At 37.9% G+C, this 25,228-nt stretch overlaps 3 protein-coding genes across 4 annotated transcripts; 2 read left to right on the forward strand and 1 right to left on the reverse strand.

Annotated features, from left to right (window-relative positions):
• The first annotated feature begins 3,525 nt into the window (after positions 1-3,525).
• LOC132178988 (rhamnogalacturonan I rhamnosyltransferase 1) lies at positions 3,526-10,224 on the forward strand. 2 transcript variants are annotated; one of them, XR_009439878.1, is made up of 9 exons: positions 3,526-4,360; positions 4,923-4,990; positions 5,073-5,161; positions 5,294-5,456; positions 7,574-7,863; positions 8,391-8,595; positions 9,056-9,213; positions 9,291-9,661; positions 9,777-10,224. XR_009439878.1 is itself a non-coding variant. In XM_059591588.1 (8 exons), the coding sequence occupies exons 1-8, from the start codon at positions 4,108-4,110 to the stop codon at positions 9,562-9,564; spliced, it is 1,500 nt and encodes a 499-aa protein (XP_059447571.1). In that variant the 5' UTR covers positions 3,526-4,107; the 3' UTR covers positions 9,565-9,739. The 2 variants fall into 2 exon arrangements, 1 of the variants encoding a protein (XP_059447571.1); XM_059591588.1 differs by lacking the exon at positions 9,777-10,224 and having other exon boundaries at positions 9,291-9,739.
• Positions 10,225-10,627: 403 nt separating this feature from the next.
• LOC132179908 (ribulose-1,5 bisphosphate carboxylase/oxygenase large subunit N-methyltransferase, chloroplastic) lies at positions 10,628-14,957 on the reverse strand. Its single transcript, XM_059592710.1, has 6 exons — positions 14,386-14,957; positions 14,247-14,275; positions 13,332-13,543; positions 12,548-12,673; positions 11,770-12,174; positions 10,628-11,115 (listed from the first exon to the last, which is right to left on the reverse strand). Exons 1-6 carry the CDS (start codon positions 14,877-14,879, stop codon positions 10,903-10,905), a joined length of 1,479 nt encoding a protein of 492 aa, XP_059448693.1. The 5' UTR covers positions 14,880-14,957; the 3' UTR covers positions 10,628-10,902.
• A 4,683-nt stretch (positions 14,958-19,640) lies between these two features.
• Positions 19,641-24,905, forward strand: LOC132177826 (phosphate transporter PHO1 homolog 3). The gene is made up of 13 exons (XM_059590292.1): positions 19,641-20,266; positions 20,405-20,759; positions 20,856-20,904; positions 21,001-21,072; positions 21,226-21,355; positions 22,710-22,830; positions 22,908-23,154; positions 23,238-23,342; positions 23,425-23,469; positions 23,549-23,698; positions 23,809-24,087; positions 24,170-24,306; positions 24,438-24,905. Exons 1-13 carry the CDS (start codon positions 19,684-19,686, stop codon positions 24,535-24,537), a joined length of 2,373 nt encoding a protein of 790 aa, XP_059446275.1. The 5' UTR covers positions 19,641-19,683; the 3' UTR covers positions 24,538-24,905.
• The last annotated feature ends 323 nt before the right edge of the window (positions 24,906-25,228 follow it).

Here is a 25,228-nt window from a genome sequence, read left to right on the forward strand (position 1 = left end):
AGTAATTCTAAATATTTAATTTTTATTTAATTTGGTTGTTTTAATAGAGGCCAATCTAAAAACAGATTAGCGCTACCATATTAACCCCGTAAAATAAAAGCTGTTCCAGGTGTAATGCTATAGATGCAATACATTTTAGCTAAGAAGATTGTTAGAATGGTTTAAGTTGAATGCATATTTTTAGCCAAAGAAGTAGTTCAGCCAATTTTATGGCCGATTTGGAGTAATTCTATCACTCCCAATAAATTTAAAGTGGCCGGACCACCAGGTTGGAGATAGGTTTTTTTTTTTTTTAAAAAAAAAAAATTATTATTATTTTTTTAATTTAGCAAAAATGGTAAATTTGAGAGACCGATTGTAGCTATCTTACTTAAGTGTGATCATAGTAGCACTTACCTGCTGGGAGCCGCACATGATGGGCATAGACGGTGGGAACTGCAGGTGCTCCCTCAAGTGCAACTGAGTCATAGCCTGACTCAGTCCCACTAGGGCATCAATAAGAATCCAAAGTGGCTAATACTAATCAGGCATATGTGAAAATTCTTTATTGCAGATATTCAAACCCATACCCTAATACATGTTCTGACAACTTGAGAACTTTCATAACCCATTGAACCACGACCCTTAATAATAAATTGGAGATAGTTTTTTTTACATGTCCACATAAGGGAAGGGGGAGGAGAGATTCGAATTAGTGGCCTCCACTTTATTAGGCGTAATCCACAGCCGATTGAGCTACCCCTTAAGAACAATTGGAGATAGTTGAACCATCCCGAAAGTCGTTATTCTTTCATTATTATTTATTGCGAAGATGAAAGTTTAAAGGTAATGATTTTGGGCACCCACGTTGTTCATTGAAGTTGTGGCAGAGCAGAGTGCAAATATGGTGCAACCAGCCCCACCGTATTGACCATTCTCTAAATCTAGAAACAGGTGACTCCAGGCTCCAGCCCTCTCATCTCTCATCAGCAATGACACCGACCATCAATACATATTCAACATTGGACACAACAGAGCAGGACTTTTGTATTCATTCTTGATTCTTCAATTAATTTGTATTACATTGTCACAAATGTCAGATAGGGACCAAACAAAACTAGAGTGGACCGCACACACACACATATATATATATAATTAAATATTTATATATTTTTTGGCCTAGAAATTAGGCTTAACCCTTACGACTTGAATAAAAAATCATGAATTTGTTCTAATGACAGAGACACTATCTTATATATATGGACTTTGACCCTATAGAAACGTGTATAAATTATATTATTTTTCGTGGAATTGTGGGAGCCGGCCTAACTAAATCACACAAATCAATCGTGGTTAAAAGCCTACCCCTTTTTTTCTTTTTCATTATGAATAAGTTAGCCTAACTGATGTAATTGTCATTTTTTCGTCCTTTTATTTTTTAAAATTATCATTAAATTTATGAGGCTCATGTGAGTCTAACGTACTTATCACTTTTTTTTGTCCTCCAATTTCTTAAAATCATCATTATTGAATTAGTAGGATATATGTGTGGATTTACATGATCCTTACAAATCTAATGACGGTGAAAGAAAGGACTATCCATCCACCATGCATGTAACATGAGGCACCTACCTTATAAGGTTTTTTTTTGCTAATTAAATGCGGAAAATAATTATAAGGGATGATATTTCTCTCCACATGAAAAAGAAAATGGGGATCCTATGAGAAGTTGTAAGGTTCCTTGAATAATAGAGAACGTTGATTTTTGTTGGTCCCTACTCTTAAGCGTCATGATATTCAATATCATTTTGTTACCTCTTTGTCTCAATCTTTTCGTGAAAGAGAAGTTTCCTTTCCTGCTGTGAGAATGAAATTGGACCCTTTTTTTTTATTTTTTTTTTTTTTTTTAATTTTAGCCTTTTGTTTTTGTTGAAAATTGGGTTGACTTGACATAAATGTAACATATTTTTTATTTTTTTTATTTTTTAACATTTTATGTTTGAAGTAGTTTATTAATATTTTTGCTCTTTTATAAAAAAGAAAAAAAAAAAAAGCTGTCAAGTGAGGCCAATTCTACATTCAACGTGCAAGGTGCAAACTAATGGGTAATCCTATAGTATCATACATTGTAAGCATAATTTGTCTTTTTTTATAAATTCGTATTGATCCAAATATTATTGTCATATTATTTTAATCATATATTAATATACTAAATATTATTTCTCTTTTATAAAAATTAAGTTGAATTAAATTCTTTTGACCCATTTTGGACAGAAACTCTATCATTATGAATATGCACCAGAAAAGCAATCTTTGGATATGTCAATGACTCAATGTCACCAACAAGATCAATCAGCTGGAACAATTAGTGTTACTATGTGGATGAATAATGATCAATATTTATGCTTTTCCAATTCATAGCAAGCTTCCGGAAACGTCCATTTGTCAATTTCTTTTTGGACAGAAATTTCCTCTACCCCAAAAGATAGCTCAATCGGTTGGAGATTACGTCTCATGAAGCGGATGTCACTAGTTTGAATCCTTCTTCCTCCTCTTGTGTGTACATGTCAAAAAAAGATATTTCTTCCAAACGAGTCTTAAAAAAATATTCTTTAACCCATTTAAAATGGGTTAGGAGATATTTCATTTGGACTAATTTAGAAGGAATTTTTGTCTTATTTTTTTGGTTGTTTTTTCTACAACCACCAGCTGGCCGTCAGGGAAGCTTCATTTGACAATGAGCTTTGCATTCAATTTTGGACGTGTCATAAAACCTCGAATTTCCTAATCATGACTAGCACGTCAATATACAGAAAATTAAAAAAAAAGAAAAAAGAAAAAAAAAAGTCAATATACAGAAAAAATAGAACAAAACATTAAATTGTATATTTACGTAAAGACAAAAATTTCATCAAAATCCTGCGATCCATTTAAAATAGTGTCAAGTGTTTATAAATATTTAAAATGCACATTAAATTCTTAATGTCATTATAGCAGTTTACTAACTTAAACTAAATTTAATGTGTCTTTTAAATATTTATAAACACTTGATACTATTTTAAATGAGTTGAAAAATATTTCCTCATTTGGAAGAAATTTTTGTCATTTATAAAATATGACTTTGCATATGATATGACAATACCAATAGGAAAATTTGAGTTTGGTAACAATTTATAAAATTTACTGGATATACGCACTTTTTACAAAAATTATTAACAAACAATTTTTAAACATTGCAGAAATAGAGAATTATTTTATAATTGGAATCTTGTTTTATTGTATATATATATATATATATATATATATAGTTTTAAATAATATAATAATATATTAATTATATGACAAACATCTACATTATTAAATTGGTAAAATTCGATTTAAACTATAAAATAATTATTCTCAATTTTCATCATGGACATTTGTAGCACTTACAAATAATAAAATAAAATTAAAGTGGTCAAAAACCTCTCAAAATTATATTAAACGGTAATTTCAATATTAAAAAAGACCGCATTAAAGTCAGATAGGAAGTAGGAACAACCGGAGGCGTTAGAACCGGAGAGAAGTCCCCGACAATTGTCCATTCAAAAGCCCCAATCTGCTAACCACATCCTGTATTTTAGTTTTTTGAATAAATAAGATCCGGGACGAGAAAGAAATCTATTAACTTATATATTTGTGTATATATTTATTTATTTATTTTCCCAGGAAAATGTTATATAGTCTCTGAGAGTTTCGATGCGAGGAAAAGAAAGTGAGAAAAAAAGGAAATTTTCCCGGAAAAAAAAACGGAGTTCAAAAGAATCAGAAAAAAAAAGTAACTGACCTTGCCGGTGTGTGCTGTGGATTGTTGAAAGTTACTTAAATTTGTTATCCCTATTCTTTTTCCGCTCGTGATTCTTGCCCTCTAGGGTTTTCTTTTTTCCTTGATCCTTCACAGCCTCATAATACTACATTATCGAAGTTATCCACATTCCAATTTTTGTTTTTGTTTTTGGTTTTCAAAGATTTAAAATTTGGGGATAATCTTAGCTTAGGTTACATAATGTGAGTGCCTTTTGAATTGGCGAAATCGGGGTTTGTGACAATTGATGTGGAGGCAGAGGGGATGAGGTGTGTGGCGGAGATATGGAGGTTAGATCGGAGAGTATACAGGTGCGGTGCGATAAGCTGCCGGCTCCGGTGATTCCGAGGACGCGGTTGCAGTTATGGTTCATACGAGTGTGCTCGAGCATTGTGCTCTGGACGTGTTTGGTTCAGCTCGTGGCGGTCGGTGGGCTATGGCATCCGCATCTGCTCTCTGGGATCACCAATCGGATGTCCCAGAGGGCTCAACTTCGCGTCGAAGAGGTGCGATCGCTGCCGCCTACTCTTCCCGCAAGTGAGTTCCTGAGCCCCCAAAGCTCGTAATGTTATTATGTCAGTGATCAGGATTGATTGAATCATTATTATAGTCACTGCTCTATTTATCTCAGTTTAGTACTACATGAACTATATTGGGTATGACGTACATTTTGGAGTAGTTTGAATTTATTGGAGGAAAATAATGTTACAGCATTAAGTCGTTGAGGAATGAATAATAAATGTTGGGAGATGGATACTTGAGAATACTGAGAAGCATTTCTCATGATAAAAATATGGAAGTTACTTGGCTTAGGAGTTGCATAAGTTCTCAAAGAGGTGCCTTATGGTCTTCTAAAATACTAGTGCATTCCATGCATTCACAAGTAGTTCTCTTCTAGGAGGCATATGTCAAGGCCATAATCAACTTGTAATTTGTGCGATTACTTCAGAGGTTGGAACTTGGAACATCTTCTGGTGCAATTCAATAATATTATATTTTGGCATGTGAATTCCATGCTTTTTAAATGATGAAAGTTATCAATTTTTATTTTTATTTTTTTTGCTTGTAGAATAAGATTGGAACTCCTGATATCTTGCAGGAAAGTATAAAAGTAATGGTTTTCTTAGAGTGTCCTGCAATGGAGGCTTGAATCAAATGCGTTCAGCAGTTTGTGCCCTTTTCTCTTTTTCTTTGCCCCTTTTTTGTTATCATATGTCAATTTGTTGATTTGGCTACTTTGGCATTTCAGATATGTGACATGGTGACTGTTGCTCGGCTTTTGAATCTCACTTTGGTTATTCCAGAGCTTGACAAGACATCCTTCTGGGCTGATCCTAGGTGTATTCATTGTTTCTGTTAAAAAGAAATGACTTAATTTTAAGTCTTAGCATTCTTTCTACAGTACTTAAGACTTAGTTACCTGCTTTTGTGGCTGTTTTAAAATTTTAAACCCTTTCATTATTCCTGCAGTAATTTTGAGGACATCTTTGATGTGAGACATTTCATTGATTCACTAAGAGATGAAGTGCAAATCATAAAAAGGCTGCCAAAAAGGTTTAATAGGAAATATGGAGTCGTACCATTTGAGATGCCTCCTGTTAGCTGGTCAAATGAAAAATATTACTTACAACAGGTTCGTGTACTTTTGACTACTTTGTATTTAATCGACGAAAATCTATGTTACTTACCAAGTTCATAGCTTACAGGTAGATTTATCTTTGATCAAGTTATTGAAAATACTTCTGCCCCCTGATTTGTTAAGAATGAAATTGAAACTTGAGCTTGACTTGGCTTGTTTGATATGTGTACCCTGACCAAGGTTCTTGATAGACCCAAAAAATATTGGAAGTCTGTTCATTTTTGGTGGAAGGGGGAGTAATGACCTTTGTGGAGAAGGTTCTTTGAGATTTGAGAAGAATAAGGTCCCATTTAATTCTTCCTCTTGAGCTTTCCCTTTTTCTCGTGGATTTTCTTAACAAAAGTCTGATATGAGGTTATATGGGATCTACTAGGACCATGAGGATTAAGGAATCCTGAATAGTAATTTATTAAAGAAACTTTTTAACAAACCAAAAAAATTATTGGGAAAAATACAAAATCAGTCTTTGTGGTTACACCGATTTCCAATAGTTCCTTGTGGTACAAAAATGTTCTGAGAGCTCCTTGTAGTATGCAAAAATAACAAATAGGTCCCTGCACTCAACTCTGGACTTTTTGTTATAGTTTAGATTATTATTGGTTTATCGTGATGTATTTAGACCTTGTTCAGTATCAAGACAGTCAGCATAGCATAATTCCTGGCATCCATCTAATTTTGTAATGCTCCTGTACAACATGTTGCCATAATGGACACGGGAAGGAGATGCTGCTTAAAGGAATCTTTTACACATTTCTTTAAGGGCAGCGTTGGTTCCTTCTTTTTTGCGCCTTTTTCTTTTGGCTTGTCACAGAATTTCTTGTCTAGATGGGTTGATTTTCAGGGGTCATTACTTGAATGATGTTTACCGAGAGATAATTATTTGCTGATTATAGACTCACTCTGAGATTGTTAATATCCTCTCCTTTTGGGGACCCCTTATATAAATCCATTGGTTCCACTTCTATTTGGGCTAGTGTGATTATCAGTTTTTGAGGTTTGCTTTGTAAGGTGGAGTATGTCTACATATATGTTCAGAAAAGCTTATAAAATTGGCAATGAATGTAATTCTACAAGTCAATATGTACCTACATGCACGCATGTGTTCATTTGGAAGTTTTAACGAGTATCGTTTTAGAAGTATCAGTTTGCTTTTCCTGTTTTGGTGTCCTTTTTGTATACTTCCTGTATATTTAGGGGTGCCTTTCACTTTTTAATAAGACTGGGTATTACTTATCAAAAAAGAAAAAAAAAAAAAAAAGTTATTAATATACCAATAGAGTCAAGAGAAAGTAGTCAGTATCTGTGACCTCTTACTGTATTATTGTCTTTGCTTTCAAACTACCTCTCCCCCAGCAAAAAGGAAAAGAAGAAATGAAAATTCCTGTCAATCTTACTAGTGTAGTGCTTAGCTGCTTATGTAATTACAATTTACAAACATTGGTTTTCAGTAATAAGAGGAAAAAAGAAAAGAAAAAGAGGAGTACAATTCAAGGACATTGATAGTTTGAATAAATGGAAAATTCCTGGTTGCTTAGCTAAAATTGAGTGGTTTTGGGTTAAAAACCTGTTTTCATTTAATCTTCTTGAAAGTGCTCCCCCTGGCAGAACTTTTTGGGGGTGCAAAAGATATTTGTTTGAGGAGGTCCTTTAACAGTGGAGAGATCACTCTTGCGTGCTTGGTCTCTTTAAAAAATCCATTTGTAGCAGTGGCACTTGCATTACCAAATTACGATGTCAGCACCAATTAAGTTCAGGCTCAGTATTAAAGGTGTTAATTTTAAGAACTCTGCTAGCCTTGTAGTTATCAATAATCATGTCAGTCTTTGACTTTTTCTTGCTCCGCTGCACTGAAGAGTAGCTATTTACCATTTCCAGTTCACTTCAACGCAAGTCAGTGCTCCTGATATTAAAGTGAAAGTGGAGTAAAACCCAATATGGGGATATCAATATAATCATGCCCCCCCTCCCCCTTTTTTTTTTCTTCTTCTTCCCCCCACCCACCAAACATGCCAAGGAAAAGTGAACTGTGGAGTCTTTTGATGAATGAATGTATTGATCCGTCTTATTTTGGTGATTCATCCTGATCCTATGTCTTTGATTCCATTGTGCAGATTCTTCCACTTTTTGGCAAGCATAAGGTCTTGCACTTTAACAAAACAGATGCACGTTTGGCAAACAATGGGATCCCACTTGATCTTCAAAAACTCAGATGTCATGTTAATTTCCAGGCACTGAAATTCACTCCTCAGATTGAGACTTTGGGGTACAAATTGGTTCGTATGCTTCAAGAAAAGGGACCTTTCCTGGCTCTGCATCTAAGATACGAGATGGACATGTTGGCTTTCTCAGGTTGTACTCATGGCTGCACTGAGGAAGAAGCTGAGGAGCTCAAGCGGATGAGGTTTGTTGTTTGGGAGTTTACATTTTTTAAATTTTTTTTTTTTTTATCCCTTCTGGAATGCACATTTGAAGAACCTGATAAATGTTTTTTTATAAGTACACTTTGCTTATGAAGTGGTTAACTTGTAAAAGAGATTGTCCAGTGAATATTTGCTAGGTGATGTACAGAACAAAGGGAAAAAAATTTATAGTATGGTCATAGTTTTGTGTCAAATGATCTGGAATTTTTTCTTTATTATAATGCATCATGTATTTGGAAAGGATGCCAAATCTGTGATGATTCAACTGGATAATCAGAAATGGCCTAATCGAGCAACTTCCTGTCTAGTGTCTAGTGTCTAGTGCAACAAGTGTGGTTCCTGCCTTAGTTGTTTCTGAATCTAACTCAGGGTTCTACCACTTGGAGAGGAAAGAGATTTATTTATGATCCCTCCTGACCAAACTGTATTTATTCTTTTCGTCGAATCTATAAAAGTGTCTTACGGTCAAAGTAGTGTGTATTCATCATATTGCACCTTTTTCATCCAGGTATACATACCCTTGGTGGAGAGAGAAAGAGATAGTGTCAGACAAGAGGAGAGCACAGGGCTTGTGTCCTCTGACACCAGAGGAGACAGCGTTAATTTTGCAGGCATTGGGTTTCGATAAGAACACGCAGATTTATATCGCAGCTGGTGAGATTTATGGCAGTGATCGGAGACTCGCAGCACTAAGAGCTGCATTTCCACGAACTGTGAGTCTTTTTCTATTCTGCATCTTGCCTTACTTTTTTCTCTCTGTGATTCTGCTTGTGATATTATCACCCTTTAATGGTAGTGAAAACCATTCTGCTTTTGTTCATTGTCCGTGAGTTATTCTAATTAAGATGACCTCGGTGGTAACATATTGAAACCTTTCCAAGTGTTTTGATGCTTGTTACATGCTGATGATCAAGCATGCCTTTTATGGGTTTGCCTTACCCATATAATTGACAAACAGTTGGATACTGCACTTTATCTTTTTTAGAGAACCTCATCAGGGCTCCATCAAGTGGTTGGACCTAACTGTAGAATATGCCTGTTTGTTCTTATTGAGTATTTGTATCATCTCCCTTTTAGCTTTAGCGATAAGCTTCTTGACAGTAATATATGAACTTCCCCCATTTTGTTTGCATATGATTCTTCTAAGATCTGAGACCCCATAACAATTTTCAGGTGAAAAAGGAAATGTTGCTAGCCCCAGGGGAGTTGCAACAATTCCAGAATCATTCATCTCAAATGGCAGCTTTAGATTTTATGGTTTCAGTAGCCAGTAACACTTTCATTCCCACCTACGATGGAAACATGGCAAAAGTTGTGGAAGGCCACCGCAGGTTTGTTTGTATACCCTTCTCATAAAGGTGGACTTTTTCGATGATGTTGAAGACATTTCTAATCAGATATCTTGCAGGTATCTTGGGTTTAAAAAAACCATCCAATTGGATCGGAAAAGGCTTGTAGAGTTATTGGATATGCATCAGAATAGAACACTTTCATGGAATGAGTTCATAGGCGCTGTTCGATTGGCTCATGAGAAAAGAATGGGGCAGCCAAGGCGTCGTAGGGTTACTGTAGACAAGCCAAAGGAGGAAGATTACTTCTATGCAAATCCGCAGGAGTGCCTTTGTGGGGGAACAAATTGTGATGACTTGCTAGGCCCTGGCAACTCAAGTAAAACAAGGTGACTGCAACCACTGAATTTTTTCGTAGATATGGAGGAAGGCTACTAACCATGCATACGCGCTTAACCGAAGGTTTTGCACCGAACGGCAGAAAAGAACAGTTGAGTGCCCATTTGAGTGTCAAAAATGTTTATTATTATTATTATTATTATTTCTTTATATATTTATTTGTTCTCGTCCGGTTGATGTGTTCATTGGCTTTCATATAATTCCAGAGTCGAAAGATATCCGATATTGTAGATCATTAATCATTATCCAAAAAGTTGTCCCACTCGAAAGGCTTGTTCGGAATCAGTGATGAATGGAAATGAAGCTAGCCTTGCCTCCTGGCTTATTTCCTTTTTGGGGCGTCCATATTTGATGTGATGGGCGGTCCTAGCCTACTTTTGGACTAGCTTTTGTGAACAAAAAAAATAAAATTAAGAGTTGGTTAAAAGTGACACATCGACATTATTGAAATAATTGTGAGGGAAAATGTGATATATAACATTTTTCAAATTTTTGACATGATTTGTTGTAGTCATGCAATCCAAGGGCTTGTAGACATTTTAATTAAGCTTAATTTGTAATGTACATATCACTGGAGAGTGATTTAGTTATGGTCTGGTTGATCATGCGCCATACTTGGAAAAATCTATGAACATTATCCATTTGATGATGTCACCTAAGGGTTATGGGTTTGGATAAGCTCTGGTCATATCACTTGGTTTCGATTGTGATAACACTAAGTGCTAGTTATGTTACATATTAGAGATGGTAATTTGTGTTCATGTATCAAATTCGAATTATGTCAAAACATAAATATTGAACTATATAAGTTAGCTCTAATATGATCATGACTCTTCAATCCTAGCTCATTAATTACATATTGAGTTCGGGTTGAATTCTTGGGTGGAATAAAAAATTGTCAAGCCTAAATATCGAGTGTCAAATTTGAGTTTGTTGAGGCATGGTTACAAGATTATATAGGACAATTCAAATCTGACCTATTTAATTAAACTAGTTAAACCCCTCGGCCCTAATTTGCAAAGTTCGTGTTAAATTTGTGTCGTCTTTACGGTTCATGTAAAAAATTGTTAATCCTACTATATGTTAGCCATTAAGAAAGATTGTAGCTCAACCAGGAACTTCTTGCTGCTCTTGAAGTACAAGTGTAAACTGGGCTGTAGAAGTAAGCTCAATGGATGCTCAATCGCACACCCAATTTAGACAATTGGAGAGACTACTGCAGCATATAAAATGTTGTCTATTGGGTGTTTCCTTTTCTCGCCTCTTAAGAGAACTCCAGAAACTGCGTTCCATTGAGGTACCAATCATAGTTTAGGAGTGACAGACTTAGCTCTACTTGGGCTCCCAGAAGATGATATCACCTAGCTCCCCACATAGACCAAGATCCTTCAACCTCCTTTCTTGGTAATACTCCAGCTCATCCAATTCTGATTCCCTACCCTTGAAGGTCTCATCAATTTGATGGAGCACCTTCTTCTCCCCTTCTCTTATTCCAACTGCGATTTCTAGCCTTGGATCGAGATTTTCTCCTTTTAACTTCTCATCCTGCAATTCAAATATCTATTTAGTTATCATGGGTTCAGACTGATTTGGTATTAGAAGGCACCATTGCTCTCAAATTGCAAAAGAGTTTTAGTTGCCCCGAGGACCAGGGGAAAACGCAAAAAAGAAAAGAAAAAAAGGGCCGTGGCTCCTGACAACGCCATCAAGGGAGGTCAGTATAACATTTTATTTAACAATTGATATGCTTAGCTGATTCAAGTAGTTGGGACTCATTGAGCTGAGGTATTATTAAAACAAGCATCATCTTAAAAGGTGAATATCACTAAGATGCCACATAATGACCTACCATTATAAATGCTATGCATGGGATGGCATTTTACCAAGCAGATATCTGATACAACCTATAGCGTGTGTTCAGGAGACCCTAATATATAAAAATTTCATATTTTTTCTTTGGGGCGAATACACTTCACCCACCTGTGGTTGAGAGGAATTTGATTTGAATATGTGATATAAAAAACTCAACTTAAACTACATAAAGTCATCCTTATGATGTGAACTCCTGATACGTTGAACCTATTTAACTATTGGTTTTCTGCATCTACTCCATATGTATGTATAACACATGAAAGCAATTGATAACATCACATGAGAAGTAATTAGTAACCAGATATTAAATGGAGGGCAAAAGTTTACCTCTTCAATGGTGGTATGATAGGCAGAAAGAGCAGATTTGCATGCATCTCGGACCACTTGGCATATGAGCTCTTCATTGGCACGGCTTACAGGCAACTCAAGGTGGCCCCAGACAGAGTTTCTGAAAATAGATTCTAACAAGAAAGCATCGGTGCTCCCAAGTGCTACCAGCCGCAGATATTGAAGCATTGTTGGCGGAAGTGGACGGTCAAAAACAATGTCGAAGTACGCAGTCTCGCCCATACCATTTGACTCAGCAATGTCCAGCTTGTCCCCAAAAAAAGGGTCCGACTCAGATATTTCTAGTGTTAGAGTAAAAGCATTGCGATCTGCCTTGGATTCTATGAACCCATAGTCCAGAGCCAGGTCAGCATTGCTCTTGTTTATGTCATATTGGATCATAACCTGTTGACATAACTTCCAATTGTCATATATTAACAATATAAAATCAGACCTCATTCATAAGGGAAGGGTTATTCATGTAAACTTGAAAGGAGAAGTCATGGATTTCAAGATATCAAAATGGCAATGTTTCTTAGTTCACCCCTTATTAGTATTGACTCATGATGCCCACTTCTTTTGGCACATATCACCTCGTCTCAACACAAAATGACTCTAGATTTATAAATATGTATTCGGCATTGATGTTGTCCAACTTGTCGATGATTCTGAAATTACTATGATTTATGTCAAATAGAAAAAAGCATATGTGCTCAGATATATGGGATGCCAATGGAACTGGATACAACAAGAAACATTGGAAACTTGAATACTTCACCTGCTCACCAGCCTTGACAGAAACAGGGGTCCGTAGTGAAAATAAGGTATCCCAAGAGAAGAGACCTGCTGCACCTTTAATCTCCCACGCATGATCTTCTGTGGTTATGCTGGGGCTATGGTTAATCTGATTCATAAGTAGGTCCTGATAAAGTTAAATTTCCAACTAGAGGCAGTTTAGCGCATCACATGAAAGTGGCAACAGCATTGCCGGTAGTGACCTATTTTAATCTGATAGTGAAACATGACCTGTATGTGAAAATGGTAAATACACCCTTTATTTTTTATTTTTTTACTTTTTTAGTAAAGCTTTCTGGGACACTTCCTTGAGACCAAAGTTCTATGCAAGTGCCTCATATGCAAGCATCACCTCTTCACTGCTATTTGTAACTCAAGTAGGTTGAATTTAAATTCTATATACTCTTACTGACATTCTCGAGCATGCATTTATGGTATGTCCAATGCAGCTTTTAGCCAATCAGTTTTTAACAGGCTTCAAGCTCATGGAGATGATCAACAAACGCTAATTTCCTTTTTGCATTATTAAATAATTAGTTCCAGAATAAACCAAAGATGTGGTTATCATGGAAAAATATAGATGTGATCAAAATACTCAGGATCCATGACATTTTTCTTAAAAAAAAAATTTATGAATCTTAGGGTCCATGACAAATTGTAGGAGGAGACCTTATGTCATCTTTTCATACAGATTAGAGTTACTGATAATTCAGAAGTCAGAAAGACTGCCACTGAAAACTAATATGAAGAGGGAAAAAATGCTTTACCAAGTCTGCAAGGGGGATCAAAACAAGATTTTGACCACGTAGGCGTGAAAATGCCCTTGATCTGAGTATTCCAAATGCCCAAAAGAAGTCATCCAGTGTTATAGGAGATGGAAAAATCTGCTTGTGAGGGGATATGATTTCTTCTTCCACTTTTAGAAATTCATTTTGCACATATTCTTTCACACTCAACGTCGTGCTCAAAAGTTGAGTTCCTGGAAAAGTCAGTTCAATCCAAGTCAATAACAAAAGGCAAGATAAAAGGGATTCTGCAGATCAGATTATGACATCTATCATCATCAAAGCCACATTACGGTCTTATACATTACTTAAGGAAACATGGGCGAATTTCATCCATTGGCAAACCAAACAAATGCAGTTGAATATTTACATTAGAAATTTCGAAATGAATATAACATAGTCTTCACATATAAGAAGACACATTGGTTAGGGTAAAAAGACTTGGATTACTTCCGTGATAGCTTCAAGTCTCCCATGGAGTTAAAGACCATTTTAACCTTCCACCTCCCTCCCGCAATTACTAATCAATATTCAAAAAAAAAAACCCCTCCTAGCATAAATTTTATCTAAAATGTCACACCAATGCACTTCCATTCTGAAATGTGGCTCCACATGAGAACATTATTGCCTTTTTAAGCCTGACTCAACAACCATCATGATTTACAATATGCTCAAACCGAGTAAGCAATTTGCACAGGCCATAACTTTCTAGGTTATGTCCACCATCACCAACAATATTAGTTCGTGTCAAATACTCACTAGCAGCACCATACTTATGCTATAATATATGCTCTGCAGATGAAGCTAACCATAGTTGAAACTTTAGAAAGTTTAAAGACTGAGCCTAACATAATAATTAAACTTGAAAGATCAATGCTAAACAGCAACTACACTGACCTTGAAGTTCAGCCAGCTCCTCTTCTGACCTGCACTGGAACCATTAAACCACATTCATCAACCCCACAATATCAAATCCATTGAAAACGCGGAATTCCAGCATACAAATGCCAGACAACCAAAAGTAAGCCAAACCCACCAATATATTGTGGAATTCGTGTACTCCGGAAGAACATCGAGGTAATAACGCCACGGAGAGTCGCTTTTGAGCTTCTCTCTGATCAGAAACAGAGCCACAGACACCCAGGGCTTCAAGTCGCTACACACACTCCCAATCTCGGAGGCCGCCACAGCATCTGGGTTGATCCACAACCTCTTGGGGACCTCCAGAACGACCTCGTTCCGAGCAAGGTCTCTCTGGGCAACGAGGCCCAGGCCTTCCTGGACCAGAGCGGGCCTGGCCGGAGCCTTGGCGGACACAACGCCTTCGTCGCGCAGCCATTGCCAGAAGGTCTGGACGTTGGGCGGCAAATGGGGTGAGTCAATGTCGGAGCCAGGTTTGTGAAGTGAGGTAACGGTCACAGAGAGAGGCCTTGGTTGTCTTTTTGAATGGGTTAGAGCGGAAAAGCGTTTGAGGGTTTTGGTAGGGGAGAGGAACGCTGAGGGTGGAGATAATGTGAAGGGATTGACCATTGTCTCTCCCTCTCTCCTTCGATCTCTCTTCGTCTTTGAGCTTATCAATGTGATATTGTGATGAGATGAGATGAGATGACATTGTGGGTCGATTTTATAGCTTGTGGCTGTGGATTGCCTTTTGCCATTCCGGGCACCTGGAGCCTGGAGCCTGGGTGATCTACGATGCTAATTTTCCATTCAAGTTTCGCCTTCCTGGGCTTGCTGACTTCTTAAGGCCTTCTGCTTTGTGGCTTGGGCTTGGGCTTGGGCTTTGAATCTATTCTAACCCAACTTTTTTTTTTAATTTCTTTTTTTCTTTTTAATTATTATAAGAACATGTTTGAAAATGCGTTAAGAAGCAAAGTTTTCAAAGTAAAGCTTCAATTTTCAAGAAACAGCTTCAAATTTGAATTTTTTCCAAATGTGTGTTTTGACCATTTTTATAGTAAAAAAAAGTCAAAGAAGTACTTCTAATGGTTTTACCAAACATGTCAACTTTTTGTTTGACCCAAACAGGCTCACTTAAAAATATTTTTTTACTATTCCTCACGTAATCTCAAACAAGTTCTAAGCCAACTTAAATGAAAAAAAAAAAAAACAATCAAAGAATTTTCTAAGAACAACTCTTCTCGATGCAAAAACAAAAAGAGAAAAATCATGGCATCACCACTAGTATGAGAACAAATAGTATTTTTGAACTAGAGACCTCCGATTTATAAAACGTAGTCTCCAATAGATTGAGTTACCATTTTGAGACAATTGGTAGTTCAACATAAATCATGTACGATACCAAATAAAATGTAACTTTTAAAATTATTATTAAATTTTAATTTATTGGTGATTTCAAAAATCACTTCCCGTCACGTCAAATTGTTAAGAAACTAGTAAATAGAAAATTGAACCAGTCATTATCTTGGAGAAGAATCCCCTCTAGTTGAATTCAACTGGAGAGGAGCCCTTTCCCAGTATCATTTGGTTGGTGTAGTTGATGTCAGGTTTATCATGGATTCATGGTCAAAGAAATTTTGTCGTTGAAGAGTCATAATTAATGAAATTGAACCAGTCATTATCTTGGAGAAGGATCCCCTCTAGTTGAATTTAACTGGAGAGGAGCCTTTTCCCATTATCATTTCGTCGCTGTAGTTGACTTTGGGTTTATCATAGATTTATTTTTTATTTATTATTTTTTTTGACATGTCCACATAAGAGACGGGGGAGAGGAGATTCGAACTAGTGACCTCCGCTTTATGAGGCGTGGTTCACAACCGATTGAGCTACTCCTTGAAGACGTTTATCATGGATTCATGGCCGAAGAAATTATGTCATTGAAGAGTCATAATTAATGACCCTTTTTAGTTTTTTTTTTTCTTTTTTAATTTTACTAAGGGTAATTTCGTCATTGAGAGAAATATTGACAATTTTTTATAGTTTGGGAGGGACATTGTCAATTGAGTGGTAACTTGAAGGGGTTATGTGGACTTTTCCCAAAATATTTAATTGATATGAGTTGAATGACGTTAATTAACCTCTTTCAATCACATATTTTTGTAAATTTAATAGATTCAACATTAAATTTATGAACTCACATGAGTGCCACATTCATTCAACGATGGTAGATGGACCTATCAAAACATGTGGACATAATCGGAGAAAAATTCAATGATGGTAGATGGACCTATAAAAACACGTGGAAATAATATTGGAGAAAAATCTGATCTAAGCTTAGGTTTGACTATTCCTGTGGACTAGAGACTCAACATCTGTTTGAAAACTCTCAATGACGCGGCAACTTGACAAAAAAATAAAGGTTATTATACAATCATTTATTATTATATTCATTTCACATTGAAAGTAACATCTTTTAAACATTTTTTTTTTAAAGTAATTGATATAAAAAATCATTTAAAATATGTAATGTCAACCGATATCAAACGAATGTGATAAATAAGTATAAATAATAGCATTAGTAATAACAAAAGAAAAATATTAGGAGAAATTTAGAAATCGAAAGAAAATTTGCAACAAATAGAAAATTATTTGTCTGTCAACAAATAAATCACAACTCTTTCGGTTATATTCCTTGTAGCTCTCCTTATTTATTAATAAGCTCGGTGCTTCCATATTTCACTTTCATAGAAAAATAATTTTTTCAAAAAGTGTCTTTTAATTTTTCGTTGTGGGGGCTCCCTAATTAAAGCCTCCTTTATTAATGAGTGAAAAGTCTGTGGAAAAAAAAAAGAAAGAATCTGCTAGGTCTTCGTGGAAAAAACAAAGCTGCAAAGTCTGTAAACAAATAAATCACAACTCCTTCGGTTATATTCCTTGTAGCTCTCCTTATTTTCTAATAGCTCGGTGCTTCCATATTTCACTGTCATAGAAAAATAATTTTTTCTAAAAGTGTCTTTTAATTTTTCTTTGTGGGGGCTCCCTAATTCAAGCCTCCTTTATTAATGAGTGAAAAGTCTCTGGAAAAAAAGAAAGAATCTGCAAGGTCTTTGTGGAAAAAACAAAGCTGCAAAGTCTGTTTAAAACTCTCATTAAGGAAAAGTCACGGTTGGTTATGTAGCTAAATATGATTAATATGGTACAAAATTTTAAATTTTGTTAAAAGTGAAAAAAATGTGGTAAAAAGTGAAAAAAAAAAAAAGTTTTGTACTATTTTTTATTTATTTAAAAAGTGAATGATGTGATGTAAAAATTTTTTAAAAAAATATATATATTTATGTTGATTTTTTTTTTTTTTTTTAGAGAAAATGATGCATGAACATTATTGAGGGAAAAAATGAGTTGCCAAAGGGGGGCAAGTATTCCAATTTCCAAGGAATATCATTATAGAAGATCTAAATTCTAAAGGCAAATTTGGGTTTCTCGAGTAGCTTTTAATTTTGAGAAATGCTAGATATTTTTCTAGTATTATTTTTATTTTATGTGAATATTATTTTTTAAGAGAAAGGATAGAAATATAACTTTGGCCCAACTTTTCTCTTAAATGATCATTTTTTAAAAAAATAAAAATAAAAAATAAAAAAAAAATTATGAAGTAATAACATCCTATGTGGTCCTTTTTTTTTTCTTTTTTTTTTTGATATTTTTTTAAAGTATTTTTCTTCAGAAAAATTATCATTTAAAAAAAAATGGTCATTATTTTGAAGAAAAAGACCATTTTTTTTTTAAAAAAATGTCAAATAAAAAAATGATCACATAAAATGTTATTACTTCAGATTTTTTTAAAATTTTTTTTAAAAAATGACCATATAAAAGAAAAATTGGACCAAAGTTGTGTCTCTATCATTTTTTAAGACACCAATAAATCCAGTTTCTTTTTTAACTTTTTTAAAAAATAATATCCTCTTCGACCAAAAAATAAAAAAAAAAAAAACCCGAAAAAACATTTGAAGAACACTAACATCCCCTTTAATTTTATTTTGTAAGGCTTCGTTTACTTCGACATAAAATGATTTCCAGAAAATGATTTTTACATTTTACGGTGTTTACTTTGGCGTAAAATAGTGGTTAACGAAAAATATTTTCCTCTTGATTGAAAAATCTAATTTAATTTTCGAAAAATGGTTTACGATTTTGAAAACAGTAAATCATTTTTCGACTATGATTATCTCATTCTTAAATCGATGGACCTTGCCAAGACTCGCTCAGAAACTCCCTGGGACTTGACCGGGACTCGTCTAGGACCCGCTTGGGACCCCGCCATGACCTGCCCGGGACTTGACCGGGACTTGTCCAGGACCTGACCAGACCTGCCCAGGACCCGCCCGGGACCTGCCCAGGACTTGACCGGGACCCCGCTGGGACTCGCCTAGGACCCACTAGGGACTTGACCAGGATCCGCCCAAGACTTGACCGGGACCCGCCAGGGACTTGACCGAGATTTGACCGGGACCTGACCAGGACCCGCCCGGGACCTAACCGGGACCCCTCCGGGACTTGATCGGGACCTGCCTAGGACTTGCACGGGACCTGACCAGGACTTGCCTAGGACCCGCCTGACACTTGCCCGGGACCTGACCGAGACTTGCCCGGGACTCGCTCGAGACTTGACCGGACCTACCTGGAACCCACCCGGGACTTGCTTGAGACCTGCCTTAGACCCGTTTGGACTTGACCTAGACCCGCCCGAGACTTGCTTGGGACCCCGCCGGGACCTACCCGAGACTTGACCGGACCTGCCTATTACTCTCCTGGGACTTGCTTGGGCGGGTCCCGAGCAAGTCCCGGTGGGGTTTCGAGGAAGTCCCAGGAGTGTCCCTGTCAAGTCCCGGCAAGGTCCCGGGCGGGTTCCGGTCAAGTTCCAGCGGGGTCCCGGGTAAGTCCCGGGCGGGTCCCGGTCAAGTCCCAGCGGGATCTTAGGCAAGTCCCAGTCAGGTCCCGATCAAGTCTTGGTCAAGTTCTAGGCGGGTCCCAGACAGGTCCCGAAGGGATTCCAAACAAGTCCCGGTCAAGTCTTGGCAGGGTCTCAGATAGGTCCTTGCGAGGTCTCGAACAAGTCTCGTGCAGGTTCTGGTGGAGATTTATTGGAAAAAAATATTTTAAAAAAATTATTTTCCATGTTCACCGTAAACGCCGTAAAATGTTTTCACTTCAAGAAAAATGGCTTTCCTGAAAATATTTTCTGACGAAAACTATTTCACGTCGAAGTGGAGCCAAATACTCTTTGACTTGATGGAAAAACCAAAAACAAGACTTTACGCAACATGTGCATATGGTATATAAAGTTAGTGAAGGGGTTCTCTTCCCACGCACCAAGTGTTCTACCCAGCATCTTGCTGTTTCTTCATCTTTGCAGAGCACTTGAAGGCTAGAAAACATGAAATTTGGGAAGCAATTCACGGCACAAATGGTGCCGGAATGGCAAGAAGCATACATGAATTATAATTATCTAAAAACCCTTTTGAAAGAAATCCAACATTTCAGGCAAAAAAACCGGCCGCCACCCACCCCGGCTGGCCTAAAGCGAAAGGCCACACTTTACAGAGCTTTTAGTGGGCTAACACAGAGACACAATCAACCCACAAGCCCATCCACCCCTGATCACGACATTGAGACACAAGCCATTCTAGTCAAATCGGCGAACCGGGGTGGCTCCCAGAGCTGTCAGACTACGTTTCTCATGGCCTCCGACGATGGCGGAGAATATGAGTTAGTTTATTTTAAGAGGCTGGACGATGAATTCAACAAAGTGGACATGTTTTACAGGTCCAAGGTGGAGGAGGTGATGAAGGAAGCTGCTACCCTTAATAAGCAAATGGATGCTTTGATTGCTTTTCGGATCAAAGTGGAGAATCCTCATGGCAGCTTTGATATGTCGGTAGAGATGTCTCGTCTCGCTTCTGATGTTGCAGCTTCAACTGCTGCCTTGTCGGCTTCTACACCAAGAGGAGCCAGAGCAAGTAATAATAATTTTATTTTATTTTATTTTATTTTATTTTTTTTTCTTTCTGTTCTTCTTTTGGTATAATGAAGCTATGATTGCTTTAATTCTATTGCTTTAAGAAATTAAAACCAAATGATGTATGATGTATGAGCAGGAAGAGTTGCGATGGGCATGGATGTGATTGAAGAGAGTGAACAGAGCAGCCATGGACAATCAGAGGAATGGAGTGAGGAAAAAGATGTGGAGGAGACCGAAATGGTGAATTACCAAAAGGTTCAAGTACCGAAGCCGAAGAAGCTCGGGGGCACTAGACCAGCTCCACTGGAAGTGCTTAAGCATGTGAAAATGAACATCACTAAGGAGACTCCTCGTTCAACCATTAAAGGATTTCTCCACCCTTTGCAGACAGAGCTGGAATTCAGTAGGGAAAATCTCAAGAAAGTTGAAGGAAAACTTAAGCTGGCTTTTGTTGAATTTTTCCAGAAGCTTCGGCTTCTAAGGAGCTATAGGTAATCCATATATGCTTGTTTATTTATATAATATATTTAATTAGCTTTCATTCTGTTTCTTCTAAATTCAGATACTATTTGCTATGAATGATACAGCTTCTTGAACACACTGGCATTTTCAAAGATCATGAAGAAATATGACAAGGTACTCCTGCCCCATAAGCTACAAAAATCCATTGCTCTTTCCCTACAGGGTTTGGAAATTGATTTTGGTCCTTATACTTTTAGCCTAACACTGCAGATTACTTCACGGAAAGCATCAAAATCTTACATGAAAATGGTGGATAACTCCTTCCTTGGCAGCTCTGATGAGGTAAGATTTCTATATTCATAATAGAGAGAGAGGAAAAGAAAAAAAACTTGTATTAATAGAAAGGAAAGTTCTTTTTTTAAGATGATTTTAGTGACATATAATACCTAGTCCAGTGCCTTTCCTTGTAATATGATATGCCATTTGCCATTGCAGGTTTCCAAGCTTATGGAAAGGGTTGAAGCTACATTCATCAAGCATTTCTCCAACTCCAACCGCAATAAAGCCATGAACATCCTGAGACCGAAGGCAAAGAGAGACAAACATAGGATAACATTTTCCATGGGTACGTAAGATCTCTGATGATTTAGGCTCCGTTTACTTCAACATAAAATGGTTTCTGTCAGAAAATATTTTTAGGAAAGACATTTTCCCTGGAAATATTTTATGTCGAAAACATTTTACGGCGTTTACCTTGCACACGGAAAATAATTTTTTTTTTTAATATCTTTTTTTTATATATATTTTTTTCCAATAAGGTCTCCGTCGGGATGTGCACGGGACTTGTTCAAGACCTCGTAGGGACCTGTCCAGGACCTTACTGGGACTTGCCCGGGACCTGCCCGGAACCCGCACAGGAATTGACCGGGACCTGACCGGGACTTGCTCGGGACCTACCCGGAACCCTCTCGGGACTTACCCGGGACCCCGCCGGGACTTGACCGGAACCCGCCCGGGACTTGCTCGGGACCCCGCTGGGACCTACCCGGGACTTGACCGGGACCCACCCGGGACCTGACCGGGCAAGTCACGGGCGGATCTTGAGCAGGTCCAGTCAAGTCTAGGGCGGGTCCCGGCGGGTCCCAGGCAAGTCCCGGGCGAGTCTCGGTCAAGTCCGAGTGGGTCCCGGTCAAGTCCCGACCAGGTCTTAGTTAAGTCCAGGGCAAGTCCCAGGCGGGTCCCAGGCAAGTCTTGAGTGGATCTCGGTCCAATCCCGGTAGGTCCTGGCGGGGTCCCGAGCGGGTTTCGGACAAGTCCCTGGAGGGTCCCGGTCAGGTCGTGGGCGGGTATCGGGCAAGTCTCGGTCAAGTCCTGGGCGGATCTCGGGCAAGTCCCGTTCAAGTCCCAAGCGGGTCCCAATCAAGTCCGAGCGAGTCCCGATCAAGTCTCGGTCAAGTCTAGTGCAAGTCTCATGCGGGTCCCGTCGGGGTCCCGGGCGGGTCCAGGTCAAGTCCCGGTCAGGTCCCGGTCAAGTCTCGGGAAGGTCCCGAGCAAGTCCCAGGCGGGTCCCGGTCAAGTCTCGGTCAGTTCCCGGGCAGGTCTCGATCAAGTTCTGGGTGGGTCCCAGTCAAGTCCCGATCAGGTCCCGGGCAGATCCCGGTCAATTCCCGGGAGGGTCCCAGTCAAGTCTCGGCGAGGTTCTGGGCGGGTTTTGACAAGGTCCATCGATTTAAGAATGAGATGCTCATAGTCGGAAAATGGTTTACGGTTTTCATTTTCAGAAAATTAAAGAAGAATTTTCAGTCAAAAGAAAAATATTTTTCATTGACCACTATTTTACGTCGAAGTAAATACCAGAAAATGTGGAAATCATTTTCTTAAAACCATTTTATGTGAGCTTTAGTATGATTTGAACTTCGTATGGAAAATTTGGATATCCGTATCTTTCCCTTGAATCTGGTGGTTGGAAAAAATTTCAGGTTTCTTTGCTGGGTGCACAGCAGCTCTGATAGTAGCTCTTATTTTGATTATACGTGCCCGCGGTATCATGAAGGAGAAGGGTGGCACCCAGTACATGGAGAACATGTTTCCCCTTTACAGGTTTCTTCTTAAACTGGATTTCTAGGATTAAATATCCAAATCATATATACATAAAACGCTTAAACTTCACACTGCAGCTTGTTTGGATTTATAGTCCTGCACATGCTGATGTATGGCGCAAATATCTATTTCTGGAGGCGGTACCGAGTCAATTATTCCTTCATATTTGGATTCAAGGAAGGAACAGATGTTGGGTACCTTGAAGTTCTTCTCCTCAGTTTTGGTCTTGCAGCACTTGCACTAGCCAGTGTGCTCTCAAACCTTGACATGCATTCGCCAGAATACAATTCCTTCACCGAGCTTTTGCCTCTCAACTTGGTTTTTGTAAGATTATATATACGACTTAAAACTTTTTTTTTTTTTTTTTTCACATTTCTGAACCTAATCCTGCATGTCTTTCCCTGCAGCTTGTAGTCATCATATTATTCTGCCCATTCAACATCATGTATCGGGCAGGTCGTTTCTTCTTTCTCACATGTCTCTTCCACTGTATCTTTGCTCCTTTGTACAAGGTAAATGGTGGAAAAATCTAATTATAATTGAACTGTGGTGTGTGTGTGTGTGTTAACATTTGAGACTTTCTTTCCACTGCAGGTCACACTCACGGATTTCTTCTTGGCAGATCAGTTGACAAGCCAGGTTGCAGAATCACTCCACGAATTTCCCTTTTCTTTTGTCCATCCAGAAATTCATTCTATTGATCATTATTTTTGTGCAGGTGCAAGCCCTAAGAAGTCTTGAGTTCTACATTTGCTACTATGGTTGGGGAGACTACAAGCACAGACAGAACACTTGCAAAAAAAGCGACGTATATAAAACTTTCTGGTTCATCGTTGCTGTGATTCCATACTTGTCTCGGCTCCTTCAGGCATCAACTCAAACTTACCTTCTTCCTTCACTACTACTCGAATGATTATTGCTGCAGCCTGCAGGCACTTATATTTTTCTATATTCCTGTCTCTTCTTCTTCTTCTTCAGTGCCTCCGTCGCCGGTTTGAAGAGAAAAATTATAGGGACGGATATAACGGGCTGAAATATTTTGTGACAATTGTGGCTGTTTGCATGAGGACAGCTTACAGTCTTGACAAGAGATTGGGTTGGGGAGCGCTAGCCTGGATTTTCTCAGCCTGTGCAGCAATTGTTAGTACATACTGGGATCTCGTTATTGACTGGGGGCTTCTGCAACGGCAATCGAAGAACCGTTGGTTGAGAGACAAGCTCCTAATACCTCACAAAAGTGTATATTTTGTAGCCATGGTGAGTAAATGACTTTACATTGGAGAGTACTTTCATAAAAAATCTGACACTAACAATCTTTAACTTCATGATCACAATGCAGGTGTTGAATGTTTTCCTGAGGTTTGCTTGGATGCAAACTGTATTGGGTTTTAAGGTGTCTTTCTTACATGCAGAATCCTTGGTCACCATTGTAGCCAGCCTAGAGATCATTCGTCGTGGGATATGGAATTTCTTCAGGTAAACAACATTTTCAGTCAAATTTTGATATTAAATTTCCTACATGTTAATATATGCTAATAAGAAGTATTGGGATTGCTTGGTGAGAGTTGGTGCAAGTTATAAGCTTCTAAATTTTGGTGATTTATCAGGCTGGAGAATGAGCATTTGAACAATGTTGGCAACTTCCGAGCATTCAAGTCTGTACCACTACCCTTCAACTATGATGGAGATGACGACAAGGATGAGTAAACTGTCACAGGCTGCATTTTGATTAAAAAAAGAAAGAAAAGCAAACACTATTTATCTCAAGGTTGTATGTTGCTCACATCAAGTGGCCAATGATCATAAGGTCACTAAGCTTTGGTCAAGCAAAACCTTAGTTATGATCTTTCTTTTTTGATAAGCAAAAGAAATTTATTAGAAGCGCAAAGGGCACAACCGAATGTTAAAACCAGCTATTCTATTCCATCTTCTTCAAATCTTAATACAAGCTATTCATTTTTCCTAATAGAATAGCCATTCCACATACCAAATGGACCCTTGAGGTATTTTGTGACATGATCTTTCAAATCCAGCTGATTGCATTCTCACAACAAATCAAGGTATTTTGTGACTTTCAAGGTCGCAGAAAGTTAAAACCAGATTATGTAAATCATAAAAGAACCATGCCCGAAAAAAATAGTGTTTCAAAAATTCAAGCAGCCATACGGCAGCATAGTAGCATACTAAAAGATAACTGATTTGCCTTTCTAGCTGCGATCAGGATCCCAACTCAAGGTAGAACAAGATACTTGACCAGGCTGAGCAGGCCTTTGCAGATCATTCTTAAAACCCAGAATCCCAAAAGACCTGATTTTCCAGAAAGCATAACATTGTCGACAATTGCAACAACCACTTCTCATATCACCGCAATCGACAAACCTTAACTCAAATTCAGAGG

This window comes from Corylus avellana, chromosome ca4 (assembly GCF_901000735.1).
Source record: "Corylus avellana chromosome ca4, CavTom2PMs-1.0".
Taxonomy (NCBI): Eukaryota; Viridiplantae; Streptophyta; class Magnoliopsida; order Fagales; family Betulaceae; genus Corylus; species Corylus avellana.

Bases quoted from the DNA above. Each gene is read 5' to 3' on its own strand.
- LOC132177826 (XM_059590292.1), top strand. From the start codon at position 19,684: ATGAAATTTGGGAAGCAATTCACGGCACAAATGGTGCCGGAATGGCAA. The intron at 23,470-23,548 runs GTTGCAGAATCA...ATTTTTGTGCAG, and splicing joins CAGATCAGTTGACAAGCCAG to GTGCAAGCCCTAAGAAGTCT. The intron at 23,699-23,808 runs GCATCAACTCAA...CTTCTTCTTCAG, and splicing joins ACTTGTCTCGGCTCCTTCAG to TGCCTCCGTCGCCGGTTTGA.
- LOC132179908 (XM_059592710.1), bottom strand. From the start codon at position 14,879: ATGGTCAATCCCTTCACATTATCTCCACCCTCAGCGTTCCTCTCCCCT. The intron at 13,544-14,246 runs GTCAGTGTAGTT...TGACTTTTCCAG, and splicing joins GGAGCTGGCTGAACTTCAAG to GAACTCAACTTTTGAGCACG. The intron at 12,175-12,547 runs GTGAAGTATTCA...TTATGTCAACAG, and splicing joins CTGTCAAGGCTGGTGAGCAG to GTTATGATCCAATATGACAT.
- LOC132178988 (XM_059591588.1), top strand. From the start codon at position 4,108: ATGGAGGTTAGATCGGAGAGTATACAGGTGCGGTGCGATAAGCTGCCG. The intron at 5,457-7,573 runs GTTCGTGTACTT...TCCATTGTGCAG, and splicing joins AAAAATATTACTTACAACAG to ATTCTTCCACTTTTTGGCAA. The intron at 8,596-9,055 runs GTGAGTCTTTTT...AACAATTTTCAG, and splicing joins GAGCTGCATTTCCACGAACT to GTGAAAAAGGAAATGTTGCT.